Source organism: Gavialis gangeticus, unplaced genomic scaffold (genome assembly GCF_001723915.1).
Source record: "Gavialis gangeticus isolate Ggan-Ray unplaced genomic scaffold, GavGan_comp1, whole genome shotgun sequence".
Taxonomy (NCBI): Eukaryota; Metazoa; Chordata; order Crocodylia; family Gavialidae; genus Gavialis; species Gavialis gangeticus.
The window spans coordinates 133,864,772-133,883,430 of NW_017729025.1; the positions used below are offsets into that span (position 1 = coordinate 133,864,772).

At 39.6% G+C, this 18,659-nt stretch overlaps 1 protein-coding gene across 1 annotated transcript in view; it reads left to right on the forward strand.

Moving 5' to 3' along the window:
* Positions 1-15,850, forward strand: part of RNF141 (ring finger protein 141) — a 16,280-nt gene extending 430 nt beyond the window's left edge. The window contains exons 2-6 of the mRNA XM_019519588.1: positions 1,903-2,108; positions 4,441-4,549; positions 7,090-7,271; positions 12,123-12,230; positions 13,065-15,850. Coding sequence (XP_019375133.1) covers positions 1,966-2,108; positions 4,441-4,549; positions 7,090-7,271; positions 12,123-12,230; positions 13,065-13,215 — 693 coding nt within the window. The 5' untranslated portion in view covers positions 1,903-1,965 and the 3' untranslated portion in view covers positions 13,216-15,850. The remainder of the gene's footprint in view (positions 1-1,902; positions 2,109-4,440; positions 4,550-7,089; positions 7,272-12,122; positions 12,231-13,064) is intronic.
* Positions 15,851-18,659: the final 2,809 nt, after the last annotated feature.

The following is an 18,659-nucleotide window of genomic DNA, read 5'->3' on the forward strand; positions in this document are numbered from 1 at the left end:
GGGGCGCGGCTCCGGGGGAGGGGCCTGGTGCTCGGCGCGGCTCGCTGCAGGGGGTGACGTAGCTGCGCGCGGGGTTCTAGCGGACGTCGCTTGCAAGCGGGAGGGTGGACGGACCCATTGTGCAAGGATGGGGGTGGTGGAAGGCCCGTGCGACCTGCCTTCGAGGCCCCTCCTAGGGGTGCTCACCTCCTGCCTCATCCCAGCACTAGCCCATGGGTTCCGTCCTGCCCCGTCTCCTGCACCCCAGGGCAGAGAGAGGGGCCTCGGTCCCAGCAGGGCTTTCCCCCAGTGGCCGTGCCCCTGACTCCCGCACCCCCTTCCCCCAGGGACTGGCCCCTGCCCTTTTATGGAGTCTGGCGTCACTGTCGGCTGCTGCAGCGCCGTGTCCCGGACGTGGGGCTTGAAAGAGTTTCCTTCAGCTAGTTTTCGAGGTGGCTCCAGCGCTCCTGCTTCCGGAGGTGCCTCAAGAGCCCCCAGCGGGGGGGGGCGGGGTTCCTTGCCAACGTTGCACCCATGAGCGTTGGGCGGTGTTTCTGCCAGAAACCCCCATGACACCGGGGTTTGGCTGCCCCAGGAAGCTTAGGGTGTCGAGCTGAAGGCACGAGTCAGCAAGGAAATGCTGGGACGGGGAGATGAAAGGAGTGCAGGTTGTGGTAGGGAAAGGCTGTGGGATGATTCCTGTTGCCAATGGTGTCGCTGTATAAATAACTAATAATGCTTATATCAGTATTGTTGTTTATATTACTGTCATCATTGTTATCAAGGCCATCAATACCCATATATTTATAAAATTAAAAAGTAATAACAATGATGACAGCGATTATTTGAACAACATTTACCAGCCAGAGTGGGAAGTCCAGGCTCAGGTGCCTAAGTTGGAAGGAGGCAAGGCACTTCATTGGGAGCTCCTGTGTATGTGAGAATAGAAACTGCCCCAGTTCTGACAAGTTTAAATTAAAGAAGGCGTTCTTGACATATGCAACATGAGGCTTGGGTGTTTGTTAAAGCATTGGGGTGCAAGTGTGCTTTTCATGCGTTTGGTCTGCATGTTGTCTGTCAGAATTCATATAAAACTGAAGATATCTATGTCTACATCTAGGTGTAGTGCTCAAAGATGTTGATGCATATTCAAATACTTGCAGGATCAAGGCCTTATCCTGTGTTGTAGCTTATATAATGTGCCTACTCCCAAACTGCATGCGACTTAGTGTCCACCTTGCAACTTGATCTGTTACCATGGACTTCTTTGTCTGTAGAGCCTCTTTAAAGCCACATAAATTTGCACTACTGACTCTGATTGTAGGAATATAGCCCCAAACCCTGTAGATTTGATAGGGTTCCCTTTTTACTATTTTGTTTTGGAGGAGGTGAGGGGGAAATGAGGACTTCTACATAACTTGAAATCAAATAGAATAAAACCCCACACCAAAACAGAGGAAGGTTTGTTTTTATTAGGATCAGAAGCTGGAAATCAGGACCTTGCACTACTAAGGGTGATGGGGGAATGTAGAGAGAACCTGTGATAGTCTGTCCTCGTGACCTCCTTTGTTTCAGTCTGAGTGGTTCTCAACACTTGGCTTGGTTTAAGGCTGCTTACCACTTTGTTGACACATAGTGGGATGCTTGTATAGAATAGTAAATATATGTTAACTTACCAGCAAGAAAATACACCTTAAAAGTTGTTAGTTTGAAACTGACCCTCCCATAAGCGCTGTGCTTTGTTTCTGTATTATGCTATTGCAGATTTTAACTATTACCTGAAGACAACACTATAATAAATAATAAGTGCTTTTCTAAACTACTAAGAAATTAGGTAGTCTGCTGTACTTAAGGAAAGCTGGGAGAAATCACTGTGGAGACTTGCTATCTTATATTGTGTCGTCTTTTCTTTAATGTATTTAGGAGAAACTGCACAAATGAATACGATCCCCTTTCTTCCTGGACACTGAGCTGAGGAATTTCATCATGGGTCAGCACTTCTCAAATCAGACACAAACTGTTATTAACAAGATACCAGAAAAAGTAGCAAAACATGCAGCTCTGGTTCGTGAAAGTGGTTTCCTGACGTATGAAGAGTTTCTGGGAAGAGTAGCTGAACTTAATGATGTGTAAGACTTTGTCTCCTGTCCTTTTAAAAATTGTACAAACAGTATAATGTCTTGGGCTGGCCAATGTATACTCTACCATCTGGCCTTCAGGTGTGTTCTTCTATTTTTCAAGCCTGTGTAGTGCAGTGGTTCTCAACCTTCTTATGCTTAAGGCTCTCCTCAGAAAATTTCAGCTCTTAGTTTTCACTTGTTTTTTGATTACAGAAAAATACTAGAGCAATTCTTCTGTTGCAGAGAACTCAGACCGCAGCAGGTCAGAATGTTTTTAACACTGTAGGTTCCCTATGTGAAATCCCTGAGTTGATTTGTGTGAATAATGTTTGCACGCCTATCACAGCTCCTTGGAGTATTCTACCATTTAACCTTGCCTACCATACTACTACTAATACTTTGGGCCGCTGTCCGAGTCCCAAAGTGAGCCTCAGACCCTCTCGTGTGGCCTCCAACCTCTCTATAGCCATGCCCATGCCTTGCAGGTGGTATTTGATCATTTTGGAGGGGCCCATAGCCCTGCCACAACACTTGGCCCCCTCAGGTCTCAAACCTGTGTTGGGGCTTCATCCCATTATCTCTGCCTGTGCCCTCTCAGCCTAGGGCCATTTCCATGAACCTTGGTTTCTGGGCCCCTGTACCTGGTTTCAACCTTTTCTGGCGCTTCAGCCCCCTGGGGGAGCTTGTATATCGCTCGGCCTCCTGCGTCCCTACAGGGCTGTATGCAGGGTGTCTCTGGTGTCCCTGTGGCCTCCATACTCTAACCACAACCTTGTCCTCCAGTATCTAATTTAACTGCAACATAAACATAAGAACCTGCTTCCAAACTAAAAGTCACCTTCACTCAGGGTCATACAAGCCATACTTCCCTTCAAACTCTCACCTCTTAGCTTTCCTGGATGACTTTGGTGCCCACCAAAGCTATCTCCTGCAACCTCTCTCTTTCAAGAGATCCATTCCCTTCAGGTGCTGGGCTCAGTGCCCTGGAACACTGCCCCTTCTGGCCATAGATGACTCCCTAACCAAGCACAGGGGTTTCCCCTTGTGCCTAATGGTCAGCCTGCCCCTCCCTGCAAGCAGTTGGGTCAAGCTGAAGCAGCCTTTACTCTCAGGCTGCCTAGGAATCTGCCCCACACAGTAAGCTTGTTACAGCTGGCTTTTGTTCAGCTGCCTGCATATAAAGTAGGGCAACCTGCTGCACTTTCTCAAAGTAACAGGAGCCACTAGAAGTAAAAATCCCTATCTTTTTGCAAGTATAGTTTAAAATTGGAAGGCATTCTATTGCTGTTTCATTTTTATTTATGCAGTATATTGTCCTGATTTATAAGTCTACCTTTTTTCCTTCCAAAACAGCCATAAATATCATAACAGTACGCAGAGTCAAAGGAAAAGATTGTTTGAATCTTGTCTCTGTGGTATAAACAGTCAATCCCACCCCCACCTTTTAAAACCAGATCAGCCAACTACTTTTCTTGAGTTTCTTCTACAGTTACAAACTTGAACTTCAGCCACATTTCAGTGCCAAATAACTGAAAGTACATTTGAGGTCTAAAGTAAAATGGAAGGGAAGTCTGAAATTCAATGTATATCTTAAAAGCAGCAGTTATCAGTATCCTAAGTCCACGTGTAGCAGTCACCTATAAAAACATACCACTACACAGGACAAATACAAATACATACAAATTAGACTATAAAATTATTTCTATAAAAAAGGAAATAGTAGTAGTATAGATCCACAAAATGGACTGTCCCTTTAGAAGCTGTGCAATTCCTAAAGGAATTTTTCCACTTTACCTTTAATAGTTAATTTTTGTTGCTTGCTTCTGAATTCTGTCCAGCATCTCCACATACTTTCTAAAAGGTGAAGCCCAGAATTGTACACCTCCGAATTAAATAAAGCAGTTATTTTAAAAATCTTACCCAGTAGTATCTTGATCCTTTCAAGCTGTGTTTCATAAATGGTGAGGAAATAATTTATTGGGTCGAACTAAAACATTTAGCCCTGTAATAAACAATGGAATATATTCAAAAATAAAGTACAAACTTTCCTAAATATTTGTACTGGGTTTGATCAAGGGGCAGAGAGTAGGTGTGATTATGAAGGACTTGCATGCGATTCCTGCAAAATGAACAAATGACTGGAATAGAAATTACCTGTATATTTAAGCTGAAGTCATGTAAAGCCACTAATCTAAAACCCATTTAATCTTTCCATTAAGGTGAAACTGTCCTTCATGAAAATGGTTAAAATTAAATAGGTAAATGAATTGCAATGGGAAGAGTGGCTCTGCTGCAGTGTATATCTATTGCATAAAGTCAGATCAATGCTCCTCTGTTTCAGAACGGCAAAGTTGGCTTCTGGACAAGACAAACATCTATTATTTGAGGTGCAGCCAGGTTCTGATTCCTCTGCTTTGTGGAAGGTGGCAGTTCGGATAGTCTGTACTAAAGTAAGATTATCAACCCTTTTAGCTTAGCATTTAACATGAAGCTAACTGAACTAAGAATGTTTTTGGTCAGTCACCATTCAGTTTTCATTTTAATATAAAGGGTTTAAAGTATATTGTTAAATTAGGCCTAAATTTTGGTCTTTTCTAAAAACTGAGGCATCAACAGAAATATTTTAACGGCCAGCCCTAAAGGAATAATGCCTTCCCTTGCAGTGTTCACTAGCCAATTCATGGCAGTCTTGAGAACAGGTAAGAACCCAAGTTTGAAACTGAGTAGTTGGGCAGAGGTGGCAGTCCAATAAAGGGTCTGTGCAGGATTTGATTTGACATTCAGTATCTAAGTGATAAGATAATTTATCTGTATTTAATACAAAACTAAAAGAAGCCTCACTTTAAAGTTTTGGCCTTTTAGCATTATTAATTTAGGCCTAACTGTGAGCTGCAGCATGCAGGAAAATCACTCTTAATGGTTCCCCAAGTGGTTACATCAGTTCACCCATTTAGATCAGCCTCAATAATGGGGGCCTTATTGTTAAGCTTCAGCTAAATTATGAGGGCACAATAAATATTTGGTTGGCATTGTTTGGGGGTACAACTGATACACGAACTAACAAATGTGCAGGACGTTAGCCTAATATACTTACTATAGGACCACTTTATCCTGTAACGTATAATAAACATGCTTGTTTAAATGGCGGTTCTTCACAGAAGAGCACATAGAGTGTAACTTCAGCATGTTGGTTTGTGTTACAATAGCAGTCAGCTGACAAAACCAGAATGTGACGGTGAACAACTAAAAATAAAGCACAGCATATAAAATCAGTGTAGCAGATCAAATAGGCTAACTGTTCTCATTGTTAATGAGGAACCATGACTGAATGGGGATGGTTCTAGTGAGTTCCTGCAGAGATCTGTTCTTGGCCCCAATACCAACAATAAGAGAAAAATAACTGCTCTTAAAGCTACATGATGATGGCAGAGTTGGTAAAGTGATTGATAGTGGTAATAGTGACTGATCAGTTACGCAGAGCAATCTTGATCACTTGGTAAGGTGTGCACAAGCAAGCGTACTTTTTATGTGGTAAAATGCAAGGTTTTAGGTCTAGGAGCAAAGAATAAAAATTAAACTTCAAGATGGAGGGAATGGGGGGAGAGTAGTTACTCAAAAGTGTATGAAGGTCACTGGATAATCAGCTGAACTTGAACTTCAAATGTGGTGGTGGAGTTGAGAGCGCTAAGGTGATCCAGAAGTACAAACATGGGGAAAATAGTGTTGTTTCTCTACGTAGCATTAATGAGACTTTTCTGCAGTAGTATCCAATTTCTGTGACAATTTCAAAAGGAATTTTTGGGGAATGGAGAGTAAGATTCAAAGAGAACAGGATTTAGAAAAGAGGTAGAATAATGATGTAGGTCTCTAATTTTTTTTCTATAATTTAAAGATCCATCTATTTAATTTATGAAAGAGAATTTTGATATTTGATCATAGTTTGCCTGTGAGACTCTTGACATCAGAGGGCTCTTTAATCTAGCAAACAAATTACTAGCTGATGAAACTAGACAAATTCAAACAGGAGATACCTTAACAGAAAAAAATCCCTCAAATCAGAACAAGTGCTATAGTTCATCCAGAAGCTATTGTTAGGGAGCTACTTAAATCGCAACAGAAGTCTGTGGTGCAGCAGTACCTTTAATCTCGCTCTTTTTGCTGCATCTCCTCCCCCTTTTGAGAGGTAAGAGGCCATTAATGCCACAGTTTTTACCTCTCTGCCACTTGGCAGAAGGGGGGTGGGGGGAAGGGGAGAGGAGAGCGCATGGCAAAAAGAGTGAGATTAAAAGTGCCACTGCATCATGAACTTCTGCCATGATTTAAGTCTCTAGCTATTGTGCACAATCTCAGTATTACTGGTTAAAGTTGTATGGTTTATGATCAGGAACTTGCTGCATGTGTAATTATTAAACGCATGGTTCTATTCCTTTCTTAATTTGTCCATGCCCATCAGCCAGAATTTTTCTAAAGCTCTTAAATATTTTAGAGTTCAAACCAAGCATAGATCACTAACCTATTATACTTGGAGCCAATGATTCTTAATATAGCTATTTTTTTCTTACTCTTTATGTAATATTTCTACTTCAAAGAAAATCTATGACTTTCATGAAGGCAGCCATCATTGCAGTCTAATTTATGCTCTTAAAATGGTGAGGCTTGGAACCTGGAACAGCATAATCAAGTTTCTGGATATACATCCTACTTATAGCTTAATGGTGTCAAATACCATGATAATGGTCTTGTATGTCTTATTACAGTTAAGCTTGTATTTTCCATTGTAAGTGATTATGATCTTTACCTGGAACTCTGTTTAGGGATATTATAGTTTAACTAGATATTGACTTAGTGCCCATGATAATGCTAGAGACCTAAGGAAAGTAGCAAACTTCCTCCCATAAAGTAATGTTTACAATGAAGAGTTGAGAATTCACAGTAGGTAACTGTTGTTTTAATTGTATAAACTTTTTCTGTAAATATTTTTGTATCTTAGATAAACAAGACAAGTGGCATCCTAGAAGCTTCAAGAATCATGAACCTGTATCAGTTCATTCAGCTTTATAAAGACATCACCAGTCAAGCAGCAGGAGTTCTTGCGCAGAGCAGTGCCTCTGGAGGAACTGCTGAGAATTTGACATCTGTGTCATCTTGTCAGGCCAGTTTATGGATGGGAAGGTATCAATATATTACCTAATTTTGGAAGATATATATATTTGTGTTTAAATCTTAACAGCTGACTTCCAATAAATATACTTAGAATGAACTTTCTGTCTTTGGCAGACAAACTTCAAGTGGAGTATAGAGTAGATGGTTTGCTGGTACTTGTAAACCTGCAGTCAACCTAGTTGTTACTGTTGGTGTCATCGCACTAGCTCTGGAACAGTCTTGTTAGTAATCTCTTCTAATGTGCACCTTATTTGTTTATCCTCTGAATGAGGAAAATGGAAGGAAATGAAATCACTTGTAGCTACAACGCTTGTTTTGGTAGTGTTTGTTTAAACAGGTTTAATGTTATTTTTCCGCTTAAACTTTCTTTTCCTCTTCTCTTACACTTTGGCGTGTGACAGTTCCAACTGTTGTCACTAGAGATCTACCAGCTGTAACCTTAATTTTACCCTGTAAAAGTGGGGGAAAAGTACAAACTTGCTCGTCCATGGTGAATCCTGTTTTTAATCATGGGAGAAGCAAAAAACTGTGGTCAAAACCGACAGAACCTGCTAGCTCAAGATGGATAAAATGGCAAATTTTAGTTGAATATAGTAGTGTTCAGCTGCATGCAATGCCCACCCTAAGATCTGCACTACACAGAGTACATGCTGCAGCTGATCTGGGGCCCACATTGCACTTGGCACACACACGTGCCACCTGCAGTGTGGTCTCAGACTGGCTGGAGCAGGCACTGCACACAGCACAGTCCTGGAGCTGCTGGGGTGGGTGCTGTGTACGGTGCAGTCCAGCCACGGTGGCCATCATAAGTCAGAAAACCAGCTAAGTTGGCAAGCTGACTCTCTGACAAAGATGTTTGTTCATATTATGGTGTGGTGTCAATAAACTGCCTTACAAAGGGTGTTTTTGCAAATGTGACTCAGTTTAGAACTTGGAGCTACAATAAAAACTGTGTTATCTGGCACTTTACCATCCAGAATGCTCCATTAACCGGCATGCAGATCGATGCAGCAAAAGTGAAACCAGAAATCCCACTGTGGCACTTCAGTTTTGCCGAGTACCACTTTGTTGACTTTTGCCCTGGGCCATGGTCCAAGCAGCCCATGCAGGGGCCCCCTGCCTGTCCCCCAGCACACTGACTCCAGGGAGTGAAATCCCTGGCGCACTGGATGCAGTGGAAGGGGCAGAGGCCCAAACAGGTAAAGACACCTCTCAGATAACTGGCATATTTGATTAACCGGCCCTCCCTATTCCCCATGGATGCTGGATAACACAACTTTTACTGTATATGTAAACTCTGCTCTGATTATTCCCAAAATCTCCAGTATTTTCAGGCTTCTCTTTAACAGTGAAATGAGATATTAAAGCTTTGTCTGCTTTGGGAATGTCTTACTGATATCGCTACACTGATAAAAACCTAACATGGATGGGAAGCAGTTCTGCTTGTACTAGTGAAGCTGAACTTTATTTGAGTTTCACCAGTACATAGCATCTTTTTGCCTATTGATACTAGGGTTTGCACCTATGTAGGCACACCAGGGACCTGGTAAACCCAGTTCTTTTGATTTATTAGTAGAACAATATTTTGGTTTTGTCTCTCTTTATTTGAACTGTCAAAGTTTTTATATGGCTCCCTTAGTGCAGTTTGCACACTTTACATTTGGAGATACTTCTTCACATTCTGTGGGACTCTTGTAACCTGATATCTTCTGCCCATTGATTCTTTCTGGCTACCAAATACAAAGCTTCTGGAATATTATCTTGTTAATCTAGTGTTCTCTTCAGTCTCTTGGATAATGTGTTTTGTAGGAGAGAGTCTCCAGTGGCTTCTAACATGGATATACAAAATATTAGTGGTGAAAATTAATTATTCATTTATTTTGTAATGTAAAACCATGCCTAGAAGGCTTCATTATATATGGCAGCATGTTTTAAAAGAGTAATGTTTAGCAACAGAAGATTGCAGATTGGCCCATGCCACTTATGTCAGGAGTTGCATAGGTGTAACTGCAGGTAATATTTGGCTGTATTTTAAAAAATGTGGGGAAAAAAATTCTAATTCCAGCTCGTTTACAATGGTCATACTTAGCTTCTTCCATTTTGAGATTATTGACTATTTCAGAATCTTAAATAGAAGAAAAAGGCTTATATTGACGGAATATTTTTGAAACTGGTAATAGTAATTGTTGCATAGTATATATTTGTCCTACTGTCTTTTTATGAATAGTGGGGGGTAATTAAAGCATTTTGTGTATTGTACATCATTTTCATAGATTTTATTGAGCATTTGTAATTGGACTTCTAGTAATGCTGACAAATGAAGATGGTTAGCCAGATTTTTTCAAGAGCCTGTCAAAAACAGGAGCCACAAGTTCCTTGAAAAGTCTGTCCTTAAGTCACTTAAATACTTTAAAAATCCTGCTACTGAGGTTTTTACTGTGATATACTAGAGCATAAAAAGATTAAAATTTGAAAATGGAGGGATTAGAACTTTTGTGTAAGACCTTTTAAAACCCTTTTGCAAAGAAACTCTCCACAGCCCCTCTTTCACAAGGAAGGGCAAATTAAACTGGGCTGGATACAGTTTCCTTGCAAAGCACGCTGTGATTTTAATTTCATCTGTATCTTCCATGGGAACCATCAGTCCTTAACTTCCGGCTGGAATGACTGACTGAAATGCTAATAACACTGTTCAAAAATATATTGGGCATGTTTGAGAGAGGTGGCTTTTCCCTACTTTCTATTCACACTTTTAAGACAAAGAGACATATGTAAATGCATTTATAGTGTAAGATGCTTTTTGGAATGTTACTATACTGCTTAATTATTACACTAAGCAATAAAGGTATGGCATTTTACAATTTGTCTTATCTTCCAATTTTAGCCTTGAGAGGATAGGAAAGGCCAACATCCCTTCCATTTAAGTGCCTTGCTTTGTTTAATTCGGAGGTGTACAATTCTAGGCTTCACCTTCTAGGAAGTATGTGGAGATGTTGGACAGAATTCAGAAGCAAGCAACAAAAATGATAAAGGGGTTGGAAGGAAAGCCATGGGAGGAGAGGATGAGAGAGCTAGGTGAAAAGGAGATTCAAGTGGTGATGGGGGACATGAAAACAGTCTTCACAAACTACTTGAAATGCTGCCATAAATGAGAAGGAAAGCAAGTGTTCTTTTGCAGTACATGAAGCAATGGCTTACAACTGCAGCAAAGCAGACTTTGCTTAGATCTCAGGAAACTTCCCTGCTGTTATAACAATAAAGTAATGGAATAGACTGCCCAGGGAAATTGTAGATTCTCTTCCACCATAGATTTTCAAGAGGAGGCTGGATAAGCCTTTGACAAAGATAGTTTAGAAATATCATGCCTGGATTCATATGGTGGGGTGGACCATATGACATTTGAGGTTGCTTCCAACGTTGTGATTCTATAAAGGGGTTTCCTGTAGGAATGTAACAGTCAACTGAAGTAGAGATTTTGGAATGCTATTTCTAATAAGCCTGAGCCCACTGAGCTGGCATAGTCCAGTGCATATTCTAATTTTTTTCATGTCCTTTAATGACACTGGAAAACAAGCAAAGAAGCACTTTCAAGTGTTTGTATGCAAAGGAAATCGACTGGTTTTTTTTTGTGTGTGAAGTCTCCACACTTACGTAAACTGCTTCCCTTCAAATGGCTTACTGCACAAAAGTAGTAAATGTTATCTATTCACTTCTTTTTTTTTCCTCTAACCTTGAACCTGTACCAGTCAACCAGTATTGTGCTTCTCTAGAACATCTACTTTCCTATTCACAGCATCCACAAATTTTATATCAAATACTAGAGAAACACAAGTATTTCCTTAGTTTGTCACCCAAATATTTAATTCTATTTGTATCTTTACTTGTACATTTCCAGACTGCTTTCTGTATGTAATCTTTATTCTGCTTCCTCACTACCTAAGAATTGCTTGCATATATATTTTTTTAAGCATTTGGTCTTATGATGCTCTAAATCTGTTTCTTGAAAATTGCACTGTACACAGATGTACTAACTTGTATGCACCTAGCATATCTTTCATACTCTGAAATGGGATCACGGGAAAGTAATTAGATACTATTCCTTATTAGCAATGCAGTCCTGTAATCAACCGAGCAGTGTATTCTAATCACCAGCTACTCTTGTAAAGAATACTTCTCTGTGAAACTCTCATGTTCTAGCATGCTTTCTTTAGTCTCTCATCAGCATCTTAAAATAAGACATCAGAAATGAAGAGGGGAAAACCCCACATGTGCCTGGCTCCAAAGAAGTAAAGACCAGAACAAAAACACTTAAACTATTAACCTTTACATTAGTGGGGAGCTATTCTAATTCAGAATTAATACCAGGACAGCTAACAAAAAAGTTGTTGAGTTCCATGGTCCTTCATTTTTGCTAGACAGTCACAACTTGCAGACAGTCCTTCTAAAAAAGTCAAATAATTTCTTGGTCCAAAGATACAATATATAACTGTTCAGAATAAGAACTTTTACATATTTCGCTGATATTAAAAATAAACTGTGCAATGATTTTTGTATCGCGTAATTTTACTGAAGACCTAGTTCCTTTGTGCTGTTTCTGCTGTTGCTGCACACATTGACCTTAGGCCATAACTGCTGACTGAGAGGAGCCACAGTAGCTGAGACTGATTTTACCACTTTACACTAAACTAAAGATACTTACCGTAGATAGTGATACGAACAGAGGCTATGAACTTAATGGATATGAGAATAAAATGTCAATAAATATCTCTTACCTACATGTGCACAAAATGAATTATTTAAATAATAGTCAGAGCATGAATTTCCAACTCTGTTCTAATAAAACTGTTTCCTGTAATACAGGGTTAAACAGCTGACTGATGAAGAAGAATGTTGCATCTGTATGGATGGACGTGCTGACCTTATCCTACCATGTGCTCACAGCTTCTGTCAGAAATGCATTGATAAATGGTAAAATGCTTTCACAAAAGAACTAGTTTGTTTAAATTCTGAATCAAGCATCCAATGTGTTGGCTTTAACAGTGAAGAGTCCTTCATTACCAATGTGCTTTAGTGTTTAAAGATGTCTTAGCAATATACATGCGATGGATAAGAAGCTTAAGGAAAGACTAGGATTGCAGCAGAATAATGAAGAATCACTTCAGAACTCCTATGAACTTGATCTGGAAAAATACCAATTAGAGAAATCACTTAATGGTGGAAATGACAGGAAAAAAACACACAATTAGATATAAGTTTAGAATTAGCTTATTTTATAGGAAAACAGTGATTTAACTCTGAATTGGATAGAAATATTCCAGTGTACTTCACAAAAATAATGGATATGTCCTGTCTACCCTGGTCTTACTTAAAATATTGTCCTTATCTAAAATATTGTAAAAATATTTATGATGATGAAGAAATGCTGTCTGACCTCTTGATCTGCTTTTAACATCAGAAGTGTCACAACATTCTGATTAAAAAGTACTTAGTCCTCTGAATGTTACAAGCCCAAGGCAAATTAGAATGACCATTTATCTTGATAAACATACTATAAAAGGGATCTTTTTTTTTTAAGTTGCATGTAAAGACTTCTCTTGGACATCTCTTGTAATATAATTTTTTCCTTAACTTTGATAAAATGTATGGCCTATAACTTTTCTAGAGAAAAATATTTAAGTTTTTAATTGAGATAAATAACCTGAATTTTATGCATAATATTTTAACTTAGCACAGCATCAAGGTAGACAGCAAACTCTTGCATCTCAGGATTATGCATGGGCTTCTCTCTGTCTTCCTAAACAGGAGCGATCGTCACAGGAACTGTCCTATCTGCCGTCTTCAGGTGACTGGGGCAAACGATTCTTGGGTTGTGTCGGATGCACCTACAGAAGATGATGTTGCTAGCTACATACTTAATATGGTAGATGAAGCAGGGCAGCCTCACAGACCCTGATACCAGTGACTAATAGTAGAAGCACTTGGAGGCTTTCTTTGTGTGACTTCCCACTTCCATCTTACTTTGACACTGTTCTGCACTTTGTTTAATATAGGAGTCTTCTTGGCTGCTGTAGATTTACACTGTTCTTTTAAAACACAGGATACATGACCCAATACATCTGTGAGCATTCTTAACGTTTTATGTAGTTTCTTAATAAATGCTCTAAACTATTTTGATCAGTGACAGTAGCAAAGGTTGTCTGCCCATTTAATTTTTTTTACATAATTTAAAAAACTCTGGTATAGAATCATTTGCCAGTTGAACCATAACAGCACAGCTATATTTTGTGGTGACCAAGTACCACATACTGATTATATGCTGTTCCCAGAAAGGCCTGACCCTGTAGCCCTTATCTTGATAAATAATTCCGCTAATTTTAAATGGACTAACTAACATGAATAGAGATTGTTAGTTAGGATTAAGCAGTTATTCTTAAAACAAGGCTTCGCTGCTGAATTTGAGGGCTATCCATTGCCCACTTATGCTCAGTTGTTGCTGCTTTTTTCAGCATTTCCATTTATTGACTTTAGACTAGCTGAAATTTAAGTATAAACTTTTAATTCTATTTTCATACAGTACAAAAACAGCTATGGCAAGCTATTTGTGCACTTCCCTTCTTTCCTAGTAAAAGAATGGAATTGAAGTAAAAGTAAAACTTAGCAAGTTATTTTATGCACTACTCATTATAACAGCCTCATTAGTTGCAGAACTTTAAACAGCTTCACGTGCAGTCCCAAAAGGATAAATTAGTGTTCCAGCAGCTTTTTAAATCGGCAACAGCCAATTTTTCCTTTTTCCTTAAACATCTGAAAAAGACCCCTGGAAAGTAGTTACTCGGGTTTGGTTTACTGTTGATATTTTAGTTTTCTCCACTTTTTTCTGAGTTTTCAGTCGCATCATTATCCATGTAAAGTATGATTATAAGCTAACAAATGGTGCTGTTCTTTCTGCAAGTGCAATATACCTTTCTGTAGTGGAGATAAACTACTGCTTTGATAACGGCTTCATTTTTCTTTCTAATGGAATGTGCAGTTATGAAAACTCAGGAAAAGAACAGTAATGTTTAGGAAAGCAAGAATATACTTCTGTAGCAAAATCATCAACCATTATCGGTGTTGTCTAATTTGTCAGTGAACTAGTAATAAATTTTGAAGTCTGTTTTACATAAATAACACCTTGGAAAACTACTGGCTTTGTAAAGAATGAGTTAATGAATATAACTGGCGGCTTTTTGTAATTAACATGTAGTCTGATTTGAGTCTGAGTCAGATGCGTTTACACACAGCTGCTCCATTCAGTGAAATTCTTGTACATCATAAAAATTAAACTGTGCTGGCTGTACCTGCTAGAACTTACTGATGTCTTAAAGCTAAAAAAAAAAAAATTCTGCATTGATAATGGGTTCTGCGCTTCAGAGATGCATGTACCCATGCACAGCATTTTGTAAAATTGATTATAGAAGAGTAACTAGTAAAAGTAGTAGGGAACAAATCTTAAAAGAGGCTTGTCATCTTGTTAGTTGCAGGACTTGTACAAAATATGACACACATTTAAATTGGACTTATGGCACAAGTGTCAAGCTCCAAACAAACAACAGTGACGTCTTGTAAAAATCACCCCTACAGTCAGTAGGGCTTATTGTGTAATTCTGAAACATTTCTTGAAATGAATGCATATCAATAATAACTGTACCTTCTTCACTTTAATGCCTATCAGTGAAACCTTCTGGATTTTTCAGAAAAAATGTGGACCACTTGCTGCATTAAGCATAGTATAACATCTCTTTATATTGAAAATCATAAATATTTAAGGTTTTACTACTAATATTTAGCAACACATTTCAAGCCATAAAGCCTTTTACTCCTCTTCCTTTTCACCTTAGTATTCATCCATATTTAGGACTTTAAGATAACTTTTTTGGGGGGGGTAAGTATTTTTATATTATTGGAGCACAAACAAGTATCTAGTATCATTACAGCTTCAAACTGCTATTTTTTGTTTTCAAATGGTAAAAGAAAAAATACTACTGAACTGATGCACATGGTGAGTTTCTGCTGAGAACTTTAATGATGCAGCCTGAGTATTAACTGCAAAGTAGTGATCCATATAATCACACCACGAACTTAGCAAAAACTGTACATTTGTTTTAAATGGAAAAATATAAGCTTTATATTCTGTACAGCTTTTTAATTAAGCTACTTTAATGCACACTGCTGTGATGTAAGTTCTTTAATGTAATGTGTGCCTTGTAAAATGCATGTACTATATGTTGCAAAGGATGTAGTTTGTGTTACCACTAAAAATTTATAGTTTGGTAGCAGTAATATTTCACTGTCTGAGATACTACATTTAGCTGACTGGAATCTAGAAAAGAATACAAATCAAGATGACTTGAACTAAGTAGTAGGTTTCAGAAATCTGATCTTGAATGTGAATTAATGTAAATAGTTCTTGGGTGGCATAAAATTGCGATTTTGTTCTGTAGTATTGCAGCAAAGATTTCTTAAAGGTTTGATATGAAGATGAAACTAAAATGCTATGGATTGTATAATAACTTGTGCAATAAAGACACTTTGGAAGAAAAGTTTAAAGAATTCTAAGTTCATCTCCTGCTTTTCATATATAATATATTAGTTAAATCAAGTTTTAACTTGAATTCCATTCTATCATGCATGTAATACAGTATATTTGCATGCCATTTCCACAAATGACATATGACACTCATTTAAATTTCAGTGTGATGTTATAACAGGGAGCCAGAGGCTCCTGTTTCTGTGAGGGGAAGGCAGCATTAGAGGGCTGCACTCAGGTAGCCAGCTAAGGTAGAAACAGCTGTGGAAAAGTAAGCAGGCAAGGTGGGCCCCAGAATCCTGGTTTCTGAGCTAGAGAGCTTAGTTTAGTCCTGATCTCTCTGCTGAGGATAGAGTTTCTGCCAGCTTGGGCTGCTAGCAAGGGGAATCTAGGCAACACAGCTACCTGGATAAACTGCAAAGCACTAGCGGACAAAGGGTAGGAATCTGCTGGAAACCAAGAGGGACTGGGTTTGAGTATTGGCTGCTGTAAGTAACTGGAGGACTGGGTCATGGCTATGGGGGTGGACAGAAGTCACTGGGGTCTGGGGCAAGGTGGGAAAGGGCATGGAGGGGTACTAAGTAATAACAGCCTAGCCTAGGGTCAGGGACCCTGAGGTCTGGAGCAGAGGCAAGCTAAGGCTGAGAGGTCCAAAGACTAAGCAGTGGAGGTTAGGGTCAAGATTGGCAAGTGTCTCCTGGCACTAAGCTAGGGCCTGGCGAGCTGGCTGAGTTGAGAGAGAGTGAGTCAGAGAGCCCAATGCGAGGCATAGGCATGGCTGTGGGGGCACCTGGAAGCCATGATTAATGTCCTTAAAGCAAGCTAGTGCCTGAGGGCACAGATAGGGCAATTGGGGCCCCATCAACTAGGTAGGGGCCGGTGCCAGCAGGGCACTGTGGAGTGGGGTAGCAGATTTTGGGTCCGTCGCCATGATTAGGACTTGGGGCCTGGCAAACAGTTGAAGCTAGGTCAAGTGGATTCATTGAGCACACTCAGGGACTCTGGCAAACAGCCTCCCACTGTAAAATACAATTTCCTTCAAGACATGGCAGGTGGGACAGTGAGAAGGTTACCCAAGGAACTGAGTAAAGCTAGTGGTTTGTCCTCTAGGGGCCACTGCAGCCACCTTTGGCAGCCAGTCCTGTCACAGATGTCAACAGCAAACTAAATATAATTCTGGGGAAGGATTTGTTTATTCCACCCCATTTATTCTATCCCCCCAGCAAAGCAACTTTAGAACCTCTTCCCTCACAGAGGCACCATCAATTTTTCTCAGAAACACAATTTAGGGTATCTATTACTGTTATAAACAGTACCTGCAAGATCAAAATATCTTCATTTTTAATCTATTTACCCTGTTTCTAAACAATATTTGCATGTGTAGTCAGTCACTTTCTCTGATTTTTCTGCTTGCATGGATTCTTCTTAAGAAAGGGATGGATGTGACCCACTTTTAAAGATGAGAAACGTATGAGTGCAAAGACACAAAAGTTGGCAGAGGTACTAAAAGGAAGGAGTGTCTCTTGAAAGTGCACCTGATGCTTTTAAGTCCTGGATTTCAAAATCAGTGTCTAAGTAAATGGTGCCAGCCACCAAATTCTGTAAATACTGTTGCTTATTGTGGGTGATTTGTATCACTCTCAGATAGACATGCACCCCCCCCAAAAAAAATCAGACCCCCAAAATTGGGTGTGTGTATTTAAGCAGGGTATGTGTATTAAGCAAGGAAGCTGATTTTCTGCCCAGGAAGAAGCACCCTGCTTTGATTCCTGCTCTACCACTGTGCAGTAGCTGTTGCACTACTGTTCAGGCAGCTGATGGAAATTAGTTGACTTAATGGCTTATTGTTTTTCACTCCACAGGTATTAACAAGGTCTCTCCTTTTTTAATGGTGTTGATGTTCTGCTAATCAAACTAACATTTCTTAGGGCAATCTTGCTATCTGCTAGCTGCTCTGGGTCTGCCTCTTCTTATTTCACAGCCTTAGAGACTTTAGATCTTCTAAAAATTACAGATCCACAAAATTACAGATGAAGATGGGTCTTCAGCAGCAACTAGGGCTTCAGCTTTCACTAAGCAGGAAAGGGAGGGTGATTCAACTGAAGATTAGGCTCTATACCTACTCTATGCAGCCATTACTCCATTAAGAAGAAAAGACTTTTTTCAGAGTTTTCTTCTTTCTGCCTTTCAAAAACAAGGTATGTATGATATTCTAGGGCATGTTGTATGCAAGAAACTGGCAATTTCTGTAACTTCTGATCCAGATTCCTCCCCTGGTCCAGTAATACAAAACAGCCGGTGACACCCCTTAGTAACATTAAAATAGGAATAGAAAAGTTGTACTCACCTCTAGGCTGTAGGGGTAAGGGCTGTTCTTAATGGAATAGACACCTAGCTGTGGGCCTTTGCTGTAGTTTTCCCTGCTTGTGACTGGGGGAAACCATCCATAGGAAACCTCGGCTACATAACACAATGAGAATCATAGGTTAATCTGTATGATTTTAACTCCTGTTCACTGCACATGCAGCTGGAAGCAAACTGACGCATTCTGGCCTTTGAATATGTATCCATCTCAAATTTTATATTTTCCTTCCATTTTCATGTAAAGTCTCAAGGTTTTATCCTAAGTGCTGGTGTTGCATAAATTGCTAATTTTGTCCCCTGGAGGCTAGTCCAATTCACCTCAAGAAGAGAGTCACACTTTCTGGCTGGGTCTAACTCTATTTTATTGCTTGCAAGCAGGCCGACAGAGGAGCTTGTTGCTCAGATCAGTGTCAACCCTAAACAAAGCACGCGCACTGCTTTTATTGAGCTAGCAATTTTTAGTT